The sequence below is a fragment of the Pollicipes pollicipes genome, unplaced genomic scaffold (assembly GCF_011947565.3).
Source record: "Pollicipes pollicipes isolate AB1234 unplaced genomic scaffold, Ppol_2.1 Scaffold_2555;HRSCAF=2994_pilon_pilon_pilon, whole genome shotgun sequence".
NCBI classification, from domain to species: domain Eukaryota; kingdom Metazoa; phylum Arthropoda; class Thecostraca; order Pollicipedomorpha; family Pollicipedidae; genus Pollicipes; species Pollicipes pollicipes.
The window spans coordinates 706133-728744 of NW_023596136.1; the positions used below are offsets into that span (position 1 = coordinate 706133).

The window sequence follows — 22612 nt, forward strand, 5'->3', positions numbered from 1 at the left end:
GGCGCTGCCTGCGTACTTGTCCGATTCAACAAATGCCAAAAACAATACACTGAACTCTAACACTGTGCTTGGTTGAATTGACACAACTACCGCATTTTATCGAAAGCACATAATGATTTACACTAGGCGTAGAAACCTTTCCCAGAAAAGTGTCGAGGGGGGAGGCAGGCTAAGGACACACGAAAGGACACTTCCTTGAAGACTAGCCCAGTGACCGTGAAAGGTCGGGGGTAAAGATGAAAAGCACTGTCCGCTCTTAATTCATATAACATATGCTGGAAATCAGAAAGCGTCCAGGCGATTACGATAGACGCACATCTACTGTTGTTTTCTGTTGGTGCGCAACTTAATCTATCCGGCTCATCCGTACCATTCGACAAACAAGAGTGGCCAGCTTGCAAAACTTATTCGTCCGTTTAAACATTGTTTCCCCTCGGGAGATCAAATTCCACGAGCGGAAAGGCACCTTAAGCTTATGCCGTTCCCGCAGTTGTGTTCAATTGGTTCTGACTTTCCTTTGGTAGACACGGCAGATACCAATCGTTGGGCGACGAAAGGGCCTTTACGGTTACACGACACGACGGGGACAAAGCAGTCGAGGACTCATACAAGGTTTTCCCGGACGGTTGCATCCAACATTTTTGGACGACGTGCACAAATCGGTAGTCTCAAACATTTTTCTCTGGAGCCTGCTTGGGATAAAATGACCAGGGAATTTCTCATACATTTTTGAAAAATGCTGACATGTATATCGTGACTGGGCGCAAGCAGCTCTAAATGACGGGAGCCGACATCCTTCTTCTCCAAAACTTTGCTGGTGTGGGATTATTAAACTTCGCCGTTTGACAAAGTCTGCTTGTTGGCATAGTGCGCCGAATCATGGCATCTAGACAAACGTATTGCACGCGCTGTGGGGCTTTATGGTACATGGTGCCGCTCTGTTTTGTCCTTGTCCGACAAACGCACGGAAGGAATCTCTGCCACCGCAAACCACAAACGTTCAAAAATGCCTCCCGCAAACCCACGGTGTCCCATCGTTGTTGCTAGCCGTAGAGGTTGGCGGCATACACTTGAACACGCCGGTGCTCTCTGAAAAAATTTTCTCCACATATAAATGCATTGGAAAAGGCTGAGTACCATATGCTTATTACGTCTACCGTATGTCCCAACGGAAAGAATGTGACGCATCGCGCGCCGCGCTCACTTGAGTAGCCGTATGCACATATTTGACTACGTTATCTGCATGTTTATGTTATCTTCTGTGTAACTCATTATATTTATTCCCGGACTGCATTAATAATTGGGTGAATGTCTGTTGATGTTTATGAAGGAAACAAACAAGCACCCAAAGTATATTTTTCACTGCTCTTTGTGCCAGTTTATGTAACCCAATTATGCATTATTGCAGCTGTTTTGCACATTTTCCCACCGTCACCCGCCCACATCACACGAAGGCTATCGAATGACCATCAACCGTTAACTTGCATCAGCACGCGCGCAGCTGTTACCGCGCGACATTAACGACGCATCAGTGACGCAGAAATCACCGTGGCCGCCTGTTTATTCAGCGAGCTTGACCCGTGGTAGCACCTGGAGAGGCAGCAGCCTGCAGCCGCGAGACACCTGGCCACCAATCTGCGCCCCTTTCATTTCTTTGCACCGGGCTTTACGCAACGTGTACCGAAGTCCTTTCACTGGTGGCGTTAAGATCGGGACGGGGTAAGACCTGACGATACACTAAACAAGTAGGCCCCCGTTGATTCTCGACCTCCTGTATTGGCTTAGGGAGCTGTCTCTTGTAGTTTACACGACCGTGCGTGCAAAGCTAGCAATAACCTGTACATCAGCCGTCTTCAAAATGACAATCCAGTGACGTTGTCTTGAAAGGCTGTCTCAGCCGACTGCAGCGATAATCAGTACTGCATTTCCACACGTTGATTAGTTTGCTGGTACTACGGTAACAACGAACGCCGCAGCTTGCGACGCAGGTAACTAAAGTTTCAAACTTATTCACATTCGTGCTCACGGGTGTCATGTTATATTACTTTGAGTGGGCAACTGCCCCCCCCCCCCTCCGGTTCAGTCTGTCCCCCCCCCCCTCCAACGGGAAGTTTGGTCCCTCAGCTTTCTGGAGCGTAAGTGCGTATAGGATATTACATGTTGGAGCTCTACATTGTATCAATTTACAGAAGGCTTCTACAAGCTGTTTCACTGGCAAAGGAACCAAAGAAAATGAAAGCTGTGATATCATGCGTAGTTTCGTGCACCAGACTGAATAATTCACGCTTTTAACGCCCCGCAGTAGTAACGCGTTTATTTTAGTTTCATGTTTTTCCTGCATGCTGCGTGTTCCCGATAACACGATTTATGTGAATATATATATATATATATATATATATATATATATAAATATATATATACATGTTGTTGACTATGGTCTAGTTTGTGCTGTTATGGGAGTGCTTTAGCATTATTCAGCGAAGATTCATGTCATTGAGACCGCAACAGCTGCGTTATTTTGCCACGACGTCTTATCGGAAAATCAAAGCAAAGCGTTATCAAGTTATGAGCAGACAACATTCGGATGAGAACTTGAAAGATATCTTTCACTTCAACCTAAAAAATCGACTGCATAGTCGCAAAACCTGACGGTACATCCACCGCGCCTTGCGGCAATCAACCGGATTTTCATGGCAGACATTATTAGTTGTGCAAGTCATCTTGCACTCTTTGCTCATGAAGCAGAGCACGTCTGATAAGGTCTAAAGCAACATAACATGGACCCTACGTCGGTACTGAAACCTGGTTTCGACGATCGACGCCAAATAAATTTAAAGAGGTACCCAACGACCAAATCTTTCGACGAGACAGAGGGAGCAAACGTATTAGACCAGGGTTGTAATTTCCTATTCTGTTGGGGAGCGGAATGGGACCCCAACTCCCTAGCGCCATTGAGAGGGAATTCGGTCATGTCCAGGAAGTAACCTGCCTTGTATTGTGTTTGGTGTCAGATTTTTTTCCGTTTGGCCTTACCAATCCTAGTTTGTGAAACTATATTCCTTTGATGGAGCGTTAACGACCTTGACATGCGAAAGATTTGTTGTCAGATTGGCTTCCTCGGTCAGGCCTGGGACTTAGTGCCCATTTCCCAAGCAGAGACAGCGCCGAGATGTGCGATTTACATTAGTCGGGCCCGGAGGCCAATGAGTGGCTTCTGTGTCGGCCAGGGGACCGCACTGCCCAACAAGGGTCCGGTATTGAGACTGAGCCCATAGTCGGCCTGGGACAGTGCTTGAGAGACCCGCAGAGGAGCCGAACGGTCCCTCGGGACCGATGATCAAGTGCCCGATCGGAGTGCACTCAGTCAGGGCCGGGCCATCAAATGTCAGTCAGAGAGCCTCTTGCAACGATTGGGGACGCCCCGGGACAATGCAGGTCTCCATTTTGGTCAAATTCTGCCAACATTGAACAGTCGGCTCCGTGTCTGTCTGAGCCGTGGGTGCCCGTTTTCCAAACAGGGACAATTTCAGGGCCCGCAATTTTCGTTGGTCGGCATCCTTAAAGCAATGAACCCTTCTTGGTTGGTCACAGGCCCACAGTGCCTATAAGAGGGCCCAAAGTTTGCAGGGTACCCCGAGTCGGTCAGGGCAGGAATTGTTTGACAGGGACGGGAACAGCACCTTGGAACAACGTACAAATCTGCTCGTTTTTAACACGATCCTTACGGCTTCTTTTTGCGTAGAAGCCGTATGTATTCTCAGTTTGACATCTTGTCCAAGGTACACACAAAATACGGGCCAGTGTGGGCATGCGCTACAAAGTGGAGTACGTTTTGCGGTGCAGTTTTCACATGATGTGTAATGTTATAACCCAGTAAGACTGTGCCATTAATGCTGGCGTGGAGGCTTCCAGTCTATACCACATCATGGTTGTTGTTCATGAGTCGCTGTAACGACCAATATTGTTCTGTCGTTGAACCCATAAAGCCGCAGAACATTTCAACGAAAAATTATCCCCTTCTTCAACGGGGAATGGACACTGTATGATGAGTGCCCAGCAGGCTACCTTCCCATTGAGCCGACATACTAGATCAGTGACAAAATTAAAGTTTTACAATCACACTAAAAAAGCACGCCTCCCATCCTCTCCACTAAATAACCACAAGTGCTGTGAAGACAGTTCGGGTGCGAGTGTGCGTGGTTAGAGCAGTGGCTGCCCTTTCCGTGCTGCCGACCAAAGGAACAATCCCAGGTACACCCCTGGTCCTGATGGCCCTGCTCGCACGCCGCAGGGCTGTCCTCGGGCCGCTCACCCATCTCCGCCGCCACCGCCCGGAAGATGGAGCCTCGGTTGGCAGCCGAGAGGCCCCATGGCCAAAGGCCGCCACAGTGAGGGCCGGGGAAGCGTATAAAAGCACCGGCCACCAAGCGATAGGCAACAGTCTCTCGACGCACTCAGCTCGTGACCCCAACTCACACCGCGCAGCCATGAAGCTGGTGAGTGTTGATGGGGCCGGTTAGAGCCAGCGGTGGCCGCCAGGTGGCAGGGCGATTGGAACTGGCGAAGTCTGTCGCTGACTTGGCAGCGAAACGTGAGGGTCTCAGAGTAGTGCTGATGACGAACAGCTAAACTTTTTATGATCTTCATAGACTTGCTATATATAGAACCTGATCATCACTTAATTGAATTAAATTTAAAGATAGAGTGTGAGAAAGGGAGAGAGCTGTTTTTTGTCTGGATTATTTATCTCTGACCTCATTTAAGCCAGTGTCTACCGCTCCCCCTTTAGGGTAAAGCCGCCAAGAAGTTCCCAGTTGTACTTTATCAGTCTAGATGTACCTCGCCTCGGCGGCGTGGCCGCACACGCGTGTTTCTGTGCAGATCAGGGGATCGGTGTGGCCTTGTGGCATCAACACTGACCGGCGCTGTTTCGTGTCCACAGATGATCGTGCTCGCCGTGGTGGCTTCGGCCCTGGCTGCGCCCCAGAACCAGCCCCAGGTCAACATCGTTAGCCAGTCGTTCGACCAGGATGAGCAGGGCAACTACAACTACCAGTACCAGCTGGACAACGGACAGAGCGTGAGTCGTCAGGCTACCCCCCCCCCCCCCCCCCCCTGCAGTGAGGCGGACCACCGGACTGGCTGGGGTTGTCGATGCCGGTGGACGCTTTAGACCACAAGAACCACAAGCGGTTACGCCGGACAGGTCCTCACACTTATCTCAACAGTCGGGAATAATTTGACACCTTCTTAAAGAAAGCTTCTGAATGCGCCAGATTCATAGATGTGCTCAATTTATCTGCGACGAGATATGAGCACAACGTGCTTTGTTTAGGTGGCAAGCCTTTAACTTTGGGAAGCAAATGCTTGCCGATTCAGCCCAGTTTTACACAATACGACTAGTGACATGTGTTGCAGCTGCAATGTGTCCCCATCTGGTCCCCTCCGACCACTAGCTGCTCCCTTTCGCGGTCGTTTCAGAACGCTGGCCAATAAACCACTAAGCCTGGATCAGCCGTGTTCTGATCGGCATTCTACATGAGACTGTTGAATATTCTTCTTTTTGTCATCTCAATGTTCAGTTTATCGCGCCAATGGGCTGTTTTTTAATCCCCATTGTCACTGAAGCCGATGAGGGCACAACATCAACAAGCCGGCGTACACTCACAATCTGACCTGACCTGACCTAACCTGACTTACCGCAGGCGGAGGAGGCCGGCACCGTGCTGCCCGGCCCCGAGCCCGAGACCGGCTCGGTCGACGTGCAGGGCTCGTACACCTTCGTCGCCGACGACGGCAACACGTACTCGGTGTCGTACGCGGCCAACGAGGGAGGCTTCCAGCCGGATGCGCCGCACCTGCCCGTGGCGCCGGCGCAGATTGCTGAGTACGAGCAGCTGCGGGCCGACCACCCGGAGCTGTTCTGGGCCGAGACCCAGTAGTGGGACCGCCGGCCGCGGCCGCTAACTCCTTTGTGATCAGTCCCCTGCCATGCGTTGTTACGTATCCTTCTGTTTTCATATGTACCTGGGTTTATCCGTCTTCCCCGCTCGCGAATAGACCGAGTGGGTTAAAGCTCTCTGTTGTTACCGTACGGGAACCTGCTTTCAATATATGCCATCGCATTAAGATTTGTTTGTTCATTATGGGCCAGCAAGTCACCTTCCATATGAGGTACCACGTATACCTCTAACAGCAGCGAAGACGAAACCGTGGGCACGGCAGGTAGATATGGATGAGTACAAAGTACCATCTAATACACATTTGAGTTTTCGGGTGGTCTGGTCGTGGAACTCTAAGTTTATCATCAATGGGGCGTTAATGCTTTTTTAAAAGAGAACTGCTCCGTGGGATTTATAACGAAGTGCAAAGCTGATACCTCATGAATGCATTTGCAATTTAAAGTGATGCGAATAAACGATATAGAACTGAACCTATCTTCACAGGCTGGGACAGTTGCATATAGCCACTGGATAACAGCTTACGTCTTTTCAATGGTAAGGTCAGGCACTGCTTATGTACTTGTCCCATTTAGTATTGTCAAAAACAATACATTGATCAATAACACTGTGATTGGTTGAATTGACACAACGACCGCATCTTATCGCAAGCACATAATGATTTACACCGGGCGTAGAAACCTTTCCAAAAGTGGGTTGAGTAGGAAGCAGGCTAAGGACATGCTGAAGGTACATTTCGTAGCATGACAGCCACGTCTAGCTTTTGTTCGTTGGCCAGTTTGTGGGCGGTGAAACTTCACGATTATGCATGACTGTGTTGGGGAATTTAATGTATTGCAAAAGATTCCCCCGGACGGTGGCATCCAAAATTTCCGGGCAAAAGGCGCAAACTGGGGTTTTCAAACATCTATCTCTCCAGCTGTTTGGGGTCACCTAAACAAGACATGGCTAATACATTTTTGAGAAATACCGAAATGTATTTCGCGTGTCAGCACAAGCAGCTCCAAATGACGGAAGGCGTGGGACATGGGAAACAACGTGGGACATCCTTCTTCTTCTAAACCTTGCTGGTGTGGGACCACCGAACTTCAACTATCAAACACCCTAAGGTATCGAACAATCATCAATCGTATGCTTTCATCAGCACTTGGTCAGTTGTTACCGCGCGACAATGACAACGCATGAGTGACGCAGACGTCACCGTGGCCGCCTGTTTATTCAGTGAACTTGACCCGTGGCAGCAACTGGAGAGGCGGCAGCCTGCAGTCTCGAGACACCTGGCCACCAGGCTGCGCCCCTCCATGCCTCTGTACCGGGCTCTACGCGATGTGTGCCGAAGTCTTTTCATTGATGCGACGGAGCAAGATCTGACATTACACTAAACAAGCATGCCCTGCTGTTTCTCGACCTCCCGCATTTGCGTAGAGAGCTGTCTTTTGTAGTTTTACACGGCAGTGAGTACAAATCTGACAATAACCTGCACTTCAGCCGTCTTCCAAATTACCGCCAGGTGATGTCCTGACGACTGCAGCAACAATCAGTACTGCATTTCCACACGTTGATTAGTTTACTGGTGTCATCGCACCAACGAACGCTGCAGTCTGCGACGCGAACAACCACAATTTCAAAATAATTTCACCCTTGTGCTGTGAGGAAGATGTGCCTTGTTCGCTGGTCGTGTGCTAGCAGGCATGCTCCTCTTCGCAGTTAATCTATGAAGGCGCTGCTTTTTATTTTAGTTACCCTTTTGTTGGTGCAAGTCTTAGTTGTGTTCACTCATGTCGAGTGCTTAATTCCACACATCAATCAGAATTGTCTGATATTTGAACCCAAATGTACCATTGCTTTAACGAAGTAGCCAATATGCTCGGTGTCCAGGTCAATGAAATTTGCTGTTTTAGTGCGAACTGAACCTATGGCCGTTTTGATAGAAAGCGGACACAACGAAATATTTGTGATGCATGCTGGACATGACAATTAAGAGCCAAGTTTCTGACGTGTCGTACCATAGTGCATGTAGTCGTGTTAAAGGAAACGGCTGCTCCTTGGTTATGCTTTGAGATCCGGAGGATGATAGCTCTTTGCAGACACCATTTCGCGGTGAAAATACTGGATAAAATATTCTACTCTCTACTGTCATACTCGGCGCAAAATGACCCTAGAAGTCGACGCGCCCTAAAACCCCAATCGTCATCATACTGTCATGCTCACAAGTAAATGTTTGTTAATCATCGCATTCATAGGACAACTGGTTGGATGTGACCACCCCTAAGGCTTTTGAGAGTGCCTTTCCAGAATACCATTCAATCGTGTTCAATTTTTCGTGGCCTAGGGGCATCCGTTTTGCGGGTTTTTACACCAAAAACATGTTTCTGGTTCTCCTGGGTTTGGAGCAGCGGCGGTCTTTGAAGAACATTGCACGGCGCTCTACGGCCGGCGGCGACCGACGATGACGCGGAACGCGCCGGGCGCGCCGACGTTGTTACATTAGCTAAGTTATGAGCTCTCACTGTCTTGCTGTCACACGTAGAACACACACGTTTTACTCAAAATTACACAAAAACACAATTCTATTTCTGAACCTCGCACACATAATTGGGTCAAGTATTGACCTCACAGCATACAAACTAAAACCAATGGCGAGTTCTGGTATTACAATTTCCCCACTTCGCTCGTATTTTCCTCCAAACCCAGTCTTCACTAGTTTGTAAATGCCGGGAGGTCGCATCAACCCCCTCCCCCTTCCTATCAGTCTGCGGTATGAAAACGGCGGATCAGAGCAAGGCTTAAGTATGACTGAGTTCGGTTCCATCTGATAAGCACAAAGATAAACAAATAAAACGAGATCTCGGTGAAATGATGGAGTTTGCAATGACCTCAAACATAAAAAACACCGTGTGATCGTAAAGACATGACTGGCGTATGATGCATTGATTGATTCAATCGGTTTGAACAGCTATAGCGTGCCAATGTGTCCGCTCTGTATCATATGCTACACAACTCTACACGAATATATGCAGTTAATACGCATGAATGTCCTCATTGTAATAAATCTAAACTTTGTGGAAAATTGGCTCCACTCTTTTACAAATTTCGATGAAAAACACTATGCGGCCTTTGCGCAAAGGCCACAAATGAAAGGCAAAAAGCGTAGAAGCATTTGGCTCAAAATACCAGTTTTAACTGGAGATGGCGTTTCACGAAACACATTTCAAATAAAACGGTGTTCGCGTAGTACGGGAAAGATGAATGTCCTCTAAAACGTACCAAAATATTCCTTTTGAGAGCTCAAAACAACGTTCAAATGTTCTCTATTTTATCCTGATGCTAATGACGTCTTTTTGTTTAGCACCTTTTTTGTATTTCCACTTTGACATGTTTACCAAGGTACACACACAACATGTGTGTGTGTCGGTATCCGTTGTGAAGTGGCGTACGTTTACGGTGCAGTTTTCGCATTAAGTGTAATGATAAAGTGCAGGGATAATTTTATCCTCAATGCACACATGAAGGCTTTATGGTTATTCTACATTACGGGTGATGTCTATAAATTGATTTAACGACAATTTGTCCATTGTTGAACCCATGAGACCGCAGAACTTTTCAACGGATATGCTTCCCTTTTTTGACGAGGATTTAACACTGCATGCTAGTGAGAACCCAGCAGGCTGCTTCCCCGTTTAGCCAAAATACTTGATCAGTGACATACCGAGAAAAGTACGATCACAATTAAAAAAGAAGTACACATGCCTCCCATCCTCTCCACTAAATAACCACAACTGCTGTGGAGACAGTTCGGCTGCGAGTGTGTGTAGTTGTAGCAATGGCTGCCCTTTCCGTGCTGTCGGCCTCAGGTGCAACCTCAGGTACACCCCTGGTCCTGATGGCCCTGCTCGCACACCGCAGGGCTGTCCTCGGGCCGCTCACCCATCTCCGCCGCCACCGCCCGGAAGATGGAGCCTCGGTTGGCAGCCGAGAGGCTCCATGGCCAACGGCCGCCACAGTGAGAGCCGGGAGGACGTATAAAAGCACCGGCCGCCAAGCGATAGGCAACAGTCTCTCGACGCATTCAGCTCGTGACCCCAACTCACACCGCGCAGCCATGAAGCTGGTGAGTGTTGAAGGGGCCGGTTAGAGCCAGCGGTGGCCGCCAGGTGGCAGGGCGATTGGAACTGGCGAAGTCTGTCGCTGACTTGGCAGCGAAACGTGAGGGACTCAAACAAGTGCTGATGACGAAACGCTAAACTATCTATGACTTTCATGAACGTTCTATACATTGAACCTGATCATCACTTAATGAAATGAAATTTAAAGATAGAGTGTGAGAAAGGGAATGAGCTGTTTCTTGTCTGGATTATTTCCCTCTGACCTCATTTAAGCCAGTGTCTACCGCTCCCCCTTTAGGGTAAAGCCGCCAAGAAGTTCCCAGTTGTACTTTATCAGTCTAGATGTACCTCGCCTCGGCGGCGTGGCCGCACACGCGTGTTTCTGTGCAGATCAGGGGATCGGTGTGGCCTTGTGGCATCAACACTGACCGGCGCTGTTTCGTGTCCACAGATGATCGTGTTCGCCGTGGTGGCTTCGGCCCTGGCTGCGCCCCAGAACCAGCCCCAGGTCAACATCGTTAGCCAGTCGTTCGACCAGGATGAGCAGGGAAACTACAACTACCAGTACCAGCTGGACAACGGACAGAGTGTGAGTCGTCGGGCTACCCCCCCCCCCCCCCTGCATCGAGACGGACCACTGAAATGGCTGAGGTTGTCGATGCCGGTGGACGCTTTAGACCACATGAACCACAAGCGCTTATGCCGGACGGGCCCTCACACTTATTTAAACGGTCGGAAATAATTTGACAGCTGCGTGGAGAAAGCTTTTGTATGTTCCAGCTTTATAGAAGTGTTCAATTCGTCTGTGAGGAAGCATGAACATAAAGTGTTTCATGTAGGGGGCACGCATTTAGCATAGAGAAGTAATTGCTTGACAATTAAGTTCAGTTTCGCCCAATGCGACTAGCGACATGTGTGTTGCAGCCTGCGCTATGCCCCCGTCTGGTCCCCTCCGACCACTAGCTGCTCCCTTTCGTGACTCGTTACAGCAGGCTGACCAATAGTTTACCACGCCAAGGTCAGCCAGCGTCGATTGGTATTCTACAGGAGGCTGTTGAATATTCTTCTTTTTGTCATTTCAACGTTCAGCTTATGGCGGCATTTGGCTGTTTTCTAATCACCATTGTCACTGACGCCGATGAGGGCACAACATCAACAAGCCGGCGTATACTCACAACCTGACCTGACCTGACCTAACCTGACTTACCGCAGGCGGAGGAGGCCGGCACCGTGCTGCCCGGCCCCGAGCCCGAGACCGGCTCGATCGACGTGCAGGGCTCGTACACCTTCGTCGCCGACGACGGCAACACGTACTCGGTGTCGTACGCGGCCAACGAGGGAGGCTTCCAGCCAGATGCGCCGCACCTGCCCGTGGCGCCGGCGCAGATTGCTGAGTACGAGCAGCTGCGGGCCGACCACCCGGAGCTGTTCTGGGCCGAGACCCAGTAGTGGGACCGCCGGCCGCGGCCGCTAACTCCTTTGTGATCAGTCCCCTGCCATGCGTTGTTACGTATCCTTCTGTTTTCATATGTACCTGGGTTTATCCGTCTTCCCCGCTCGCAAATAGACCGAGTGGGTTAAAGGTCTCTGTTGTTACCGTACGGGAACCTGCTTTCAATATATGCCATCGCATTAAGATTTGTTTGTTCATTATGGGCCAGCAAGTCATATTCCATATGAGGTACCACGTATACCTCTAACAGCAGCGAAGACGAAACCGTGGGCACGGCAGGTAGATATGGATGAGTACAAATTACCATCTAATACACATTTGAGTTTTCGGGTGGTCTGGTCGTGGAACTCTAAGTTTATCATCAATGGGGCGTTAATGCTTTTTTAAAAGAGAACTGCTCCGTGGGATTTATAACGAAGTGCAAAGCTGATACCTCATGAATGCATTTGCAATTTAAAGTGATGCGAATAAACGATATAGAACTGAACCTATCTTCACAGGCTGGGACAGTTGCATATAGCCACTGGATAACAGCTTACGTCTTTTCAATGGTAAGGTCAGGCACTGCTTATGTACTTGTCCCATTTAGTATTGTCAAAAACAATACATTGATCAATAACACTGTGATTGGTTGAATTGACACAACGACCGCATCTTATCGCAAGCACATAATGATTTACACCGGGCGTAGAAACCTTTCCAAAAGTGGGTTGAGTAGGAAGCAGGCTAAGGACATGCTGAAGGTACATTTCGTAGCATGACAGCCACGTCTAGCTTTTGTTCGTTGGCCAGTTTGTGGGCGGTGAAACTTCACGATTATGCATGACTGTGTTGGGGAATCTAATGTATTGCAAAAGATTCCCCCGGACGGTGGCATCCAAAATTTTCGGGCAAAAGGCGCAAACTGGGGTTTTCAAACATCTATCTCTCCAGCTGTTTGGGGTCACCTAAACAAGACATGGCTAATACATTTTTGAGAAATACCGAAATGTATTTCGCGTGTCAGCACAAGCAGCTCCAAATGACGGAAGGCGTGGGACATGGGAAACAACGTGGGACATCCTTCTTCTTCTAATCCTTGCTGGCGTGGGACTATCAAACTTCAGCTATCAAACACGCCAAGGCCATCAAATAATCATCAATCGTAAACTTGCATCAGCACGTGGCCAGTTGTTACCGCGCGACAATGACAACGCATGAGTGACGCAGACGTCACCGTGGCCGCCTGTTTATTCAGTGAACTTGACCCGTGGCAGCAACTGGAGAGGCGGCAGCCTGCAATCTCGAGACACCTGGCCACCAGGCTGCGCCCCCTCCATGCCTCTGTACCGGGCTTTACGCAATATGTGCCGAAGTCTTTTCATTGATGCGACGGGGTAAGATCTGACATTACACTAAACAAGCATGCCCTGCTGTTTCTCGACCTCCCGCATTTGCCTAGAGAGCTGTCTTTTGTAGTTTTACACGGCAGTGAGTACAAATCTGACAATAACCAGCACTTCAGCCGTCTTTCAAATTACCGCCAGGTGATGTCCTGACGACTGCAGCAACAATCAGTACTGCATTTCCACACGTTGATTAGTTTACTGGTGCCATCGCACCAACGAACGCTGCAGTCTGCGACGCGAACAACCACAATTTCAAAATAATTTCACCCTTGTGCTGTGAGGAAGATGTGCCTTGTTCGCTGGACGTGTGCTAGCAGGCATGCTCCTCTTCGCAGTCAATCTATGAAGGCGCTGCTTTTTATTTTAGTTACCCTTTTGTTGGTGCAAGTCTTAGTTGTGTTCACTCATGTCGAGTGCTTAATTCCACACATAAATCAGAATTGTCTGATATTTGAACCGAAATATACCATTGCTTTACCGAAGTAGCCAATACGCTCGGTGTCCAGGTCAATGAAATTTGCTGTTTTAGTGCGAACTGAACCTATGGCCGTTTTGATAGAAAGCGGACACAACGAAATATTTGTGATGCATGCTGGACATGACAATTAAGAGCTAAGTTTCTGACGTGTCGTACCATAGTGCATGTAGTTGTGTTAAAGGAAACGGCTGCTCCTTGATTATGCTTTGAGATCCGGATGATGATTGCTCTGTACAGACATCATTTCGCGGTGAAAATACTGGATACAATATTCTACTCTCCACTGTCATACTCGGCGCAAAATGACCCTAAAGTCGACGCGCCCTAAAACCCCAATCACCATCATACTGTCATACTCACAAGTAAATGTTTGTTACTAATCGCCTTCATAGGACAACTGGTTGGATGTGACTACCCCTAAGGCTTTTTGAGAGTGCCTTTCCAGAATACCATTCAATCGTGTTCAATTTTTCGTAGCCTATGGGGCATCCGTTTTGCGGGGTTTTACACCCAAAACATGTGTCTGGTTCTCCTAGCTTTGGAGCAGCGGCGGCCTTTGAAGAACATTGCACGGCGCTCTACGGCCGGCGGCGACCGACGATGACGCGGAACGCGCCGGGCGCGCCGACGTAGTTACATTAGCTAAGTTATGTGCTCTCATTGTCTTGCTGTCACACGTAGGACACACACATTTTACTCAAAATTACACAAAAACACAATTCTATTTCTGAACCTCGCACACATAATTGGGTCAAGAATTGAGCTCACAGCATAAAAACTCAAACCAATGGCGAGTTCTGGTATTACAATTTATCCACTTCGCTCGTATTCTCCTCCAAGCTCAATCTTCACTAGTTTGTAAATGCCAGGAGGTCGCATCAACCATCGCCTCCCCCCACTTCCTATCAGTCTGCGGTATGAAAACGGCGAATCAGAGCAAGAGTTCTATGACTGAGTTCGGTTTCATTTGCTAAGCACAAAGATAAACAAATAAAACAAGACCTCAGCGAAATCATGGAGTTTGCAATGACCTCAAACATAAAGGACACTGTGTGGTCGTAGAGACATGACTGGCGAATGATGCATTTATTGATTCAATCAGCTTGAACAGCTAGAGTGCCATTGTGTCCGCGGTGTGTCATATGCTACACAACTCTACAAAAATGCATGCAGTTAATACGCATGAAGGTCATCACTGTCATAAAGCTAGAAGTTGTGGGAAATTGGCTCCACTCTTTTACAAATTTCGATGAAAAACATTATGTGGCTTTTGCGCAAACGCCACAAATGAAAGGGAAACAGCGTGCAAGCATTCGGCTCAAAATGCCAGCTTCAACTGCAGATGGCATTTCGCGAAACACATTTCAAATAAAACGTTGTTTGCGTAATACGGGAAAGATGAGTGTACTCTAAGACGAACCTAAATATTCCTTTTGAGAGCTCGAAACAACGTTTAAATGTTCTCCATTTTATCCTGATGCTTATGACGTCTTTTCGTTTAGCACCTTTTTTGTATTCCACTTTGCCATGTTTACCGAGGTACACACACAACATGAGTCTGTGTCGGCATTCGCTGTGAAGTGGAGTACGTTTGCCGTGCAGTTTTCACATTAAGTGTAATGATACAGTGCAGGGAGAATTTTCCCCTCAATGCACACATGAAGGTGTTATGGTTATTCTACATCACGGGTGTTGTCTACAAGTCCATTTAACGACAATTTGTCCATTGTTGAACCCATGAGACCGTAGAACTTTTCAACGGGCCTACTTCCCTTTTTTAACGAGGATTTAACACTGCATTATAGTGAGAGCCCAGCAGACTAGTTCCCCGTTGAGCCAAAGTACTTGATCAGTGATATACCGAGAATATTACGACCACAATAAAAAAGGTACACATGCCTCCCATCCTCTCCACTAAATAACCACAAGTGCTATGAAGACGGTTCGGGTGCGAGTGTGCGTAGTTCTAGCAATCGCTCCCCTATCCGTGCTGCCGGCCTAAGGAACAATCCCAGGTACACCCCTGGTCCTGATGGCCCTGCTCGCACGCCGCAGGGCTGTCCTCGGGCCGCTCACCCATCTCCGCCGCCACCGCCCGGAAGATGGAGCCTCGGTTGGCAGCCGAGGGGCTCCATGGCCAACGGCCGCCACAGTGAGAGCCGGGGCGGCGTATAAAAGCACCGGCCACCAAGCGATGGGCAACAGTCTCTCGACGCACTCAGCTCGTGATCCCAACCCACACCGCGCAGCCATGAAGCTGGTGAGTGTTGAAGGGGTCGCCTAGTGCCAGCAATGGCCGCCAGGTGGCAGGGCGATCTAGTCGAGCGAAGTTGGGTAGCGGACTCGGCGGCGAAGCCTGAGAGACTCAGAGCAGCGCTGATCATGACCAGATAAAATTTCTGTGATTTTCGTGAACCCCCTATATTAAGAGCCTGGTCATCAATTAATCAAATGCAATTTAAATACAGTGTGTGAGATAGGAAGAAAGTCGTTTTTCGTTCGGATAATTTCTCTTTGAGTTATCTTTCCTCTTTTAAGCCAACGTCTACCGCTCCGCTTTCAGAGAAAAGCCGCCAAGAAGTTCCCAGTTCTACCTTACCAATCTAGCCCGTCTTGACTGAAACATGTGTGCGGAGTTCGTGCCGTCGTGCACCTCAACTCGGCGGCACAGCCGTACACGCGTGTTTCCGTGCAGATTCGGGGATCGGTGTGGCCGTGTGCCACCAGCGCTGAACGTTGCCGCCCCGTGTCCACAGATGATCGTGTTCGCCGTGGTGGCTTCGGCCCTGGCTGCGCCCCAGAACCAGCCCCAGGTCAACGTCCTTAGCCAGTCGTTCGACCAGGATGAGCAGGGCAACTACAACTACCAGTATGAGCTGGACAACGGACAGAAGGTGAGTCGTCGAGCTACCCCCCCCCCCCCCCGCCCCTGCACTGAGGCGGACCACCGGACTGGCTGGGGTTGTCGATGCCGGTGGACGCTTTAGACCACATGAACCACAAGCGGTTACGCCGGACGAGTCCTCACACTTATTTAAACAGTCGTGAATAATTTGGCAGCTGTGTGGAGATAGCTTCTGGATTTTCCAGCTTCATAGAAGTGCTCAGTTTACATGTGACGACGTATGAGAAAAGCGATATTGCACGATAGCATATACAAGTTTTTCCTTAACGATTGAGTACGGTTTCACACAACACAACTGACGACATGTGTGCCGCAGTCTACACCATCCCCCCCCCCGCCCGTTCCTCGCCGACCACTACCCAGCCACTACACTACCCGGCCACTGTCGCGACTCGTTTCAGAAGGTTGACCAATGATTCACCACGCCAGGGCCCGCCGACGTTGATTGACTGCTGATTCTTTGACTGTTGATTCTACTGCTGATTCTGAGACTTTCAAATATTCTCCAGGTTTTGTTTGTTTGTCAAGCTGTGATCGAAATCTCTACTTTCAGTTCATCGCGGCACTCGGCTGTTTTCTTCATCCCCGGTGCCACTGACGCCGATAAGGGCACAACATCAACAAGCCGGTGTACACTCACAACCTGACCTGACCTGACCTAACCTGACTTACCGCAGGCGGAGGAGGCCGGCACCGTGCTGCCCGGCCCCGAGCCCGAGACCGGCTCGATCGACGTGCAGGGCTCGTACACCTTCGTCGCCGACGACGGCAACACGTACTCGGTGTCGTACGCGGCCAACGAGGGAGGCTTCCAGCCGGATGCGCCGCACCTGCCCGTGGCGCCGGCGCAGATTGCTGAGTACGAGCAGCTGCGGGCCGACCACCCGGAGCTGTTCTGGGCCGAGACCCAGTAGTGGGACCGCCGGCCGCGGCCGCTAACTCCTTTGTGATCAGTCCCCTAACCCCCTCCCCCACCATCTGCCATGCGTTGTTACATATCCTTTGGCGTTCATATGTACCAGTATTTATCCGTTTCCCCCGCGCGCGAGTAGCCCGAGCAGTTTAAAACTATTTGTTGTTACTGTACAGAACACCTGCTCTCAATATATGCCATCGCATTGAGCTCCGTTTATTCATTATGGGCCAGCCAATCGCCTTCTACATGAAATACTTCGTATGCCTCGAACAAACCATGAAATGGGACTACAACAGCGAGGACCACATCGTTGTCACAGCAGATATATATGTATGAGTGTAAACTGCAGTTAAGTACGAAAATTGCATTGTTTGGTGGTCTGATCATTCGGCTCTCTAACTTTAATTTAAATAGGTCATGAATGCCTTAAAGAAAACTGCTCCGTGCTATTGATAACGAAGAACAAAGTTTGTACATCGGGAATACATTTTCAACTGAAAGTGATACAAAACAAAAAAAGGTACAGGACTGCACCGAAAAAGCTGGTCTCCAATGACTGGGAAGGACGGGATGAAGTCACTGGGAATCAGTTTAGATCATTTCAATGGTAATGTTAAGTGCTGCTTATGTGCGTGCCCTAGGCAATGTTACCAAACAAGTACACTTGTCAGAAGCACTATAATTGGTTGAATTGACATCACGACCGTATTTACCGAATCCACATAACCATGACGTAGGCAATGTCTACATTCCCATAGCCGTAGACACGTTTTCAAACATGGATGGGGGGAAGCTCAGGATACACTCAAGGAGCTTTTCTTGGGAGGCCAGCCCTGTGACCGGGGGAGGGCGGGGGGGGGGGGGTGGGGTTAGAGGTGGAAGACTTTGACCACTCTTAATTCACATGATACGGGGAAAACTAAGTGGCGAGATTGCCATTCTAGATAACACCTACACTGTTTTCCGCCGGTGCATAATCTTACCTATTGTGCTGATCTATGTAGTTCAGAAATAAGAGTCGCCAGCTTCCTAAACTTATCGTCCGTTTATTGCTTTCCCTGGGGTGGCAAAATTTCACGAACACGTAGGCGTATTGCGTCACAGAGCGGTTTCTACCTCCCCAACTAGATGTCAAAATATGGCCTGGATGCAGGCTGGTCTGAATGTCAAATTCGAACCAATGGGCCATTCTGCATTTCATGCCTGAATTTTACCGCCTGCTTTTGAAGACAGTTTTTGTGGCAGCATTTCAGACATAAGCATATTCGGACAACTCAGATACCCCCTGCTAAAAGCAATGCAACAAAAGTCATAACACCTGGGTTTCTCCTGTAAAAAGCAAGCCATAGAATAAAAGCCCTCCTTTCGGGTACTCCGTGTCAGAGCCGTACTCCCGTCCGCCGCCGGCAGGTGCTGCGGTGAACCGGCTGTCTGCCGTATGACGCACATGGCCCTGTCTCCCGTATGGCTGATTGCATGCTGATCGCACGGCTGCTTTGCTGCATATTTATGGATCAGTATCACTGCTGCATAACCGATTCCGAATTATCTTCCCTTATACCCCGCTACACTAGAGAATAGCCTTCCAGGAAGCGGAGTGCCTCAGGTGTCAGCTGTTCCAACGAGCATCCATTTGACCCTCATTCAACGTAAAGGACGTGATCTGCATTTGTATGTAGGACAAAGTTAAACACTTTTGAAAAAGTTGCGTACCGATATGTATCGTATACGTTTAGTGTAACAGGTGGTTTAGAAAAAAATGGCGTTTCATATTTTGCCGGCTTCCCATGGAGCTTCTGTAAAATCGCCATTATTTCGTTGCCCGTCTGAGGATTTTAATCATCTGAGATGTCTACCAGTTTGCGGGCGCCTTCAGTCATTATGATATATATATATATATATATATATATATATATATATATATACATAATTTGTTTAGGCCTTTCATGAAGCGCCAAAAAAGGCTGACTTAACCGCCCACAGAACGATTCGGATTGCCATTTCATATTTGGTGTTCAATAAAATGATCAATACCGTTCGGTGATCTTTCTCCCTATAGAACAGAGCCAACTGCATTTAATCCCCAAGGGCCAATTAGGAGGTTCACAGATCTTGCGACTTGCGATGTGGTAACCGATCACTAGGTCCATACCACCCACACATTTAATTTATGCCGTTCCCGAAGTCGTGTCCGAATGGTGCGGACTCCCCTGTCCACCACGTGGTAGGAGCCTGGGGATGGGTTTGTAAGGTGACTGATTGTTTGACCTGGCAGATGCCAGTTGTTGGACGACGAAAGGGTCTTTTCAATTGTACGGCACGATCGTGTTAAACATTGGATGACACTTAAAAGCCACCCCGGACGCCGCCATCCAAATTTTTGGAGGAAATGCGTGAACTGGCAGTCTTAAACAGCCATCTCGGCGAGCTGTATCTGCTTAACTGAACAAGAAACGGCTCAGGCATTTTGAACAGTGCTGACATGAAATTCGTGTGATCTCAATGATGTACTCTAAATTTGCTGATGTGGGGCTACCAAACTTCGTCGTTTGCCACAATCTACTTGTTGATATACGGCGCCGAAAGGTGACGTCTAGACAAACGCATTGCACGTGCTGTGTAGCTTTATGGTACATGGTACTGCACTCTCTTGCCCCTGTCCGACGAGCGCACCTAGTAAACCCCTGTCCCTGAAAACACAACCGTTCAGAACTCCGATCGTCGTTGTTAGCTGCAGTGGTTGGCGGCACATGCTTGGACGTATCGGCACCCTCTGGAATATTTACTCAAAATAGGCATGCATTTCAAACGGTTGAGTAACACATGGTTGCTGCATGAGTTAATGTGGTCATTCATGTACTTAAAGGCGAAAGCTCAAGGAATGATACTGGTTCGGTTGCTGGCTGGTTCGGTTGTTAATACGGAATTTTATACGCGTTTTAGTCAGGTCTTTATCGAGGTGCCTTTCTTGACATTTTGTAGGCGTCCTTCTAATGTTTCGTGAAACGCCTAAAAATGGTACATCAGTCAGACAAACAGTGTAGCAATGCTGCCAATGGAAAATACTCTCCAACTCGTGGCTTTCAAGCAGCGCCTAAAGTATTTCACCGGGTAGCGAGATTGTGATTTTCTTGGGAAAGTTACATGAAACACTGGCATTATATAACAATTTTATTTTTGCATGACATGGTGAACTACACAAACCGCCTATGACATCAGTGGTGCAAAAGCTGCTGATTTACCGGATATGATCGGTGACAAAAGCTGACATGTTTACTAACCCGTTGGTGACAAAATGGCAAAAATGAAAGTAAATTTCCACGGACCAGACCATATTACAACAGATCATCCCAGCTAGACAAAACACAAAGGTTCGCATTGGTCTGTACTCGCTAACGCTTGTAGCGTGAGCATGTGTAGAACATGTGTGAAAACGTTGACGTTTCTCTGTATGAGCAAGTTGAGCCATAGCATGCTGCCAAACACAATAAATTTAACCAGGATAGTTTTAAGCAGGCGAGATAAACATATTACAAACTATACTTAATCAGTGCTGACGTCACAGATCAGTGGCGACACAGCGTTTTTTTCCAATGCCCCCAAGATCAGTGCTTTTCACAAATTTTCAGCCAATATTCACTTCACATACTAAACAGTATTGAGTGCCAAATAACTAGGCTTATCACTAGTTGTATGAATCGTGGCTGATCATAGCGTCTTACAAGAAACGTGGTCAGCTTGCTACGCAGCTAAAGCGTCGTGTCGCTTGAGACAGGTGAGGCTCGATTACTAGCTGCGTGGTAATGATTTGGGTCCAATGCGAGGTTGTGGGCTGCTGCTGGCTGCACTTATGTCGTGAGAAGCTGACTGGCTAGAAGTACGTAGCTAATTGTCAGTTTTGTGAGATAATAACGTTAAAAGGCCTGCCGATCTGGGACGGTTGTTGGTTGTGTATTCCTGAACTGTAGCTTCGGAAGTAAACGGAAGTCTTTGGAGCAACACATGCCAAGGATTCGTCCAGGACTTCCTGCTGCTGAGAGGAACAGTGGCTTTGAGGTAGGAGGACGAGCATCGCTGGTGTAGGCCTTTCACATTGCGCGTTGCACCTCAGACTTAGCGTGCTGATCGGTAGACAGGCGTGAGATAAAACGTTTTTAGTCAGCATCGTATTGCATACAAAGCTAAATGAGGATGTTCGGGGTGTTCGAAAATGTTTGCATCTGTTGAAACCAATATTGCATGGGTTTTGCTCCGGATGATTGGGATCGTGTCAAGAAGCGCAAGTTCTGCACCGGCAGTGGTTATGCGAAGATGGTGAAGATCACCACCGCTTCCATTTGATTGTACTATGACGTCACAAAACCAAAAGTTATATTGCTTTAGGTGCTTGTAGAACCATTGTTTCGGTAAATGTAGGGCTAAAGAGGTGTAGTTTTGCAAAATACAATTGGTTGAGGGGGAAAGGGGGGAGGGTGCAGAAAACAAAAATGTCTGAGCCTGCACCCAAAATGCACTCAAGCAGTTTTCTTCCCCAGATTTGACGTACTTTCTTTTCAGAGTTGGGAGCAGGGCTGTAGTTTCTCAAAATTAGTTTTTGGGGCTGAACCTCCGAATGCAGGATGACCGAGAAATGATGGATAAAAATAGCAACTAGAAATATAAAACTATATCCCTGGTTAGGAGGCATAATCCCACCTCCCCTGGGCTGGTTATGTTAAGGACGCCTTCGTGTGATAATTCCATCAATTTAGTCTCGGCCACCATGCAGCGTTTGATGGCCATCAATTGACACTTAAGCGCAAATGAGCTCCTGAAACAAAAAAAATATTTGATGGACATGCCACATTGCAAATAATTTGCCTTTGTTTTTTGTTGCTTATCGCATTTATAAATGTATTGCAACGGTTTCTGATAGCTTTGACTGCAGTTGTCAGTTGAGACGGTTCCAATTTTCGTCGGTCACAGAAAAGGCAGTTTTTCACCCCTGCGTGGCATTGCCATCTTGAACTCTATGCATCTACTGCCGAGAGGGCAGTAGGCATGCAGAAGAACCAGGACTATGCAAAAAGAGAAGGAGGAAAACGGAACAGTAGCATTTGAAGCATTTGGTGCCAGCATAACCTAGAGTTTAACTTACAATATGGCTGATGAAATAAGCGTGAAAATGGCAATTAAAAAACCAAAACAAATGGGCATCAATAGGCAAAACAGGCAACAGTTGAATCGGCATGCATGTTTAAGGCATTTCAAATGTAAGCTAAATGCATATTCAATCTGAAGTGGGGGTAAGGCAATTAACATTGCTTCCACCCCCCACCTTAAAAAGTGAAAGGCCATGACCCCCTTGTCCCCCCTGTTCGATGTCAGACCACATGCACATGACCTTTTTGTCGGGCATTGTGGGGC

General features: G+C 48.2%; 3 protein-coding genes across 3 annotated transcripts; all 3 read left to right on the forward strand.

Moving 5' to 3' along the window:
• The first annotated feature begins 4466 nt into the window (after positions 1-4466).
• Positions 4467-6117, forward strand: LOC119113208 (larval cuticle protein 65Ag1-like). Its single transcript, XM_037237562.1, has 3 exons — positions 4467-4496; positions 4943-5080; positions 5706-6117. The coding sequence occupies exons 1-3, from the start codon at positions 4488-4490 to the stop codon at positions 5940-5942; spliced, it is 384 nt and encodes a 127-aa protein (XP_037093457.1). The 5' UTR covers positions 4467-4487; the 3' UTR covers positions 5943-6117.
• Positions 6118-10005: 3888 nt separating this feature from the next.
• LOC119110594 (larval cuticle protein 65Ag1-like) lies at positions 10006-17413 on the forward strand. The gene is made up of 4 exons (XM_037234475.1): positions 10006-10071; positions 10518-10655; positions 11279-11543; positions 17233-17413. The coding sequence occupies exons 1-3, from the start codon at positions 10063-10065 to the stop codon at positions 11513-11515; spliced, it is 384 nt and encodes a 127-aa protein (XP_037090370.1). The 5' UTR covers positions 10006-10062; the 3' UTR covers positions 11516-11543; positions 17233-17413.
• Positions 15569-17412, forward strand: LOC119110583 (larval cuticle protein 65Ag1). Its single transcript, XM_037234466.1, has 3 exons — positions 15569-15645; positions 16142-16279; positions 16968-17412. Exons 1-3 carry the CDS (start codon positions 15580-15582, stop codon positions 17202-17204), a joined length of 441 nt encoding a protein of 146 aa, XP_037090361.1. The 5' UTR covers positions 15569-15579; the 3' UTR covers positions 17205-17412.
• Positions 17414-22612: the final 5199 nt, after the last annotated feature.

Excerpts from the sequence above, each read along its gene's own strand:
- LOC119110594 (XM_037234475.1), top strand. Across the intron at positions 10,656-11,278 it reads AGCTGGACAACGGACAGAGT|GCGGAGGAGGCCGGCACCGT; the intron begins GTGAGTCGTCGG and ends GACTTACCGCAG.
- LOC119113208 (XM_037237562.1), top strand. Across the intron at positions 5,081-5,705 it reads AGCTGGACAACGGACAGAGC|GCGGAGGAGGCCGGCACCGT; the intron begins GTGAGTCGTCAG and ends GACTTACCGCAG.
- LOC119110583 (XM_037234466.1), top strand. The coding sequence starts at position 15,580 with ATGGGCAACAGTCTCTCGACGCACTCAGCTCGTGATCCCAACCCACAC. Across the intron at positions 15,646-16,141 it reads ACCGCGCAGCCATGAAGCTG|ATGATCGTGTTCGCCGTGGT; the intron begins GTGAGTGTTGAA and ends CCGTGTCCACAG. Across the intron at positions 16,280-16,967 it reads AGCTGGACAACGGACAGAAG|GCGGAGGAGGCCGGCACCGT; the intron begins GTGAGTCGTCGA and ends GACTTACCGCAG.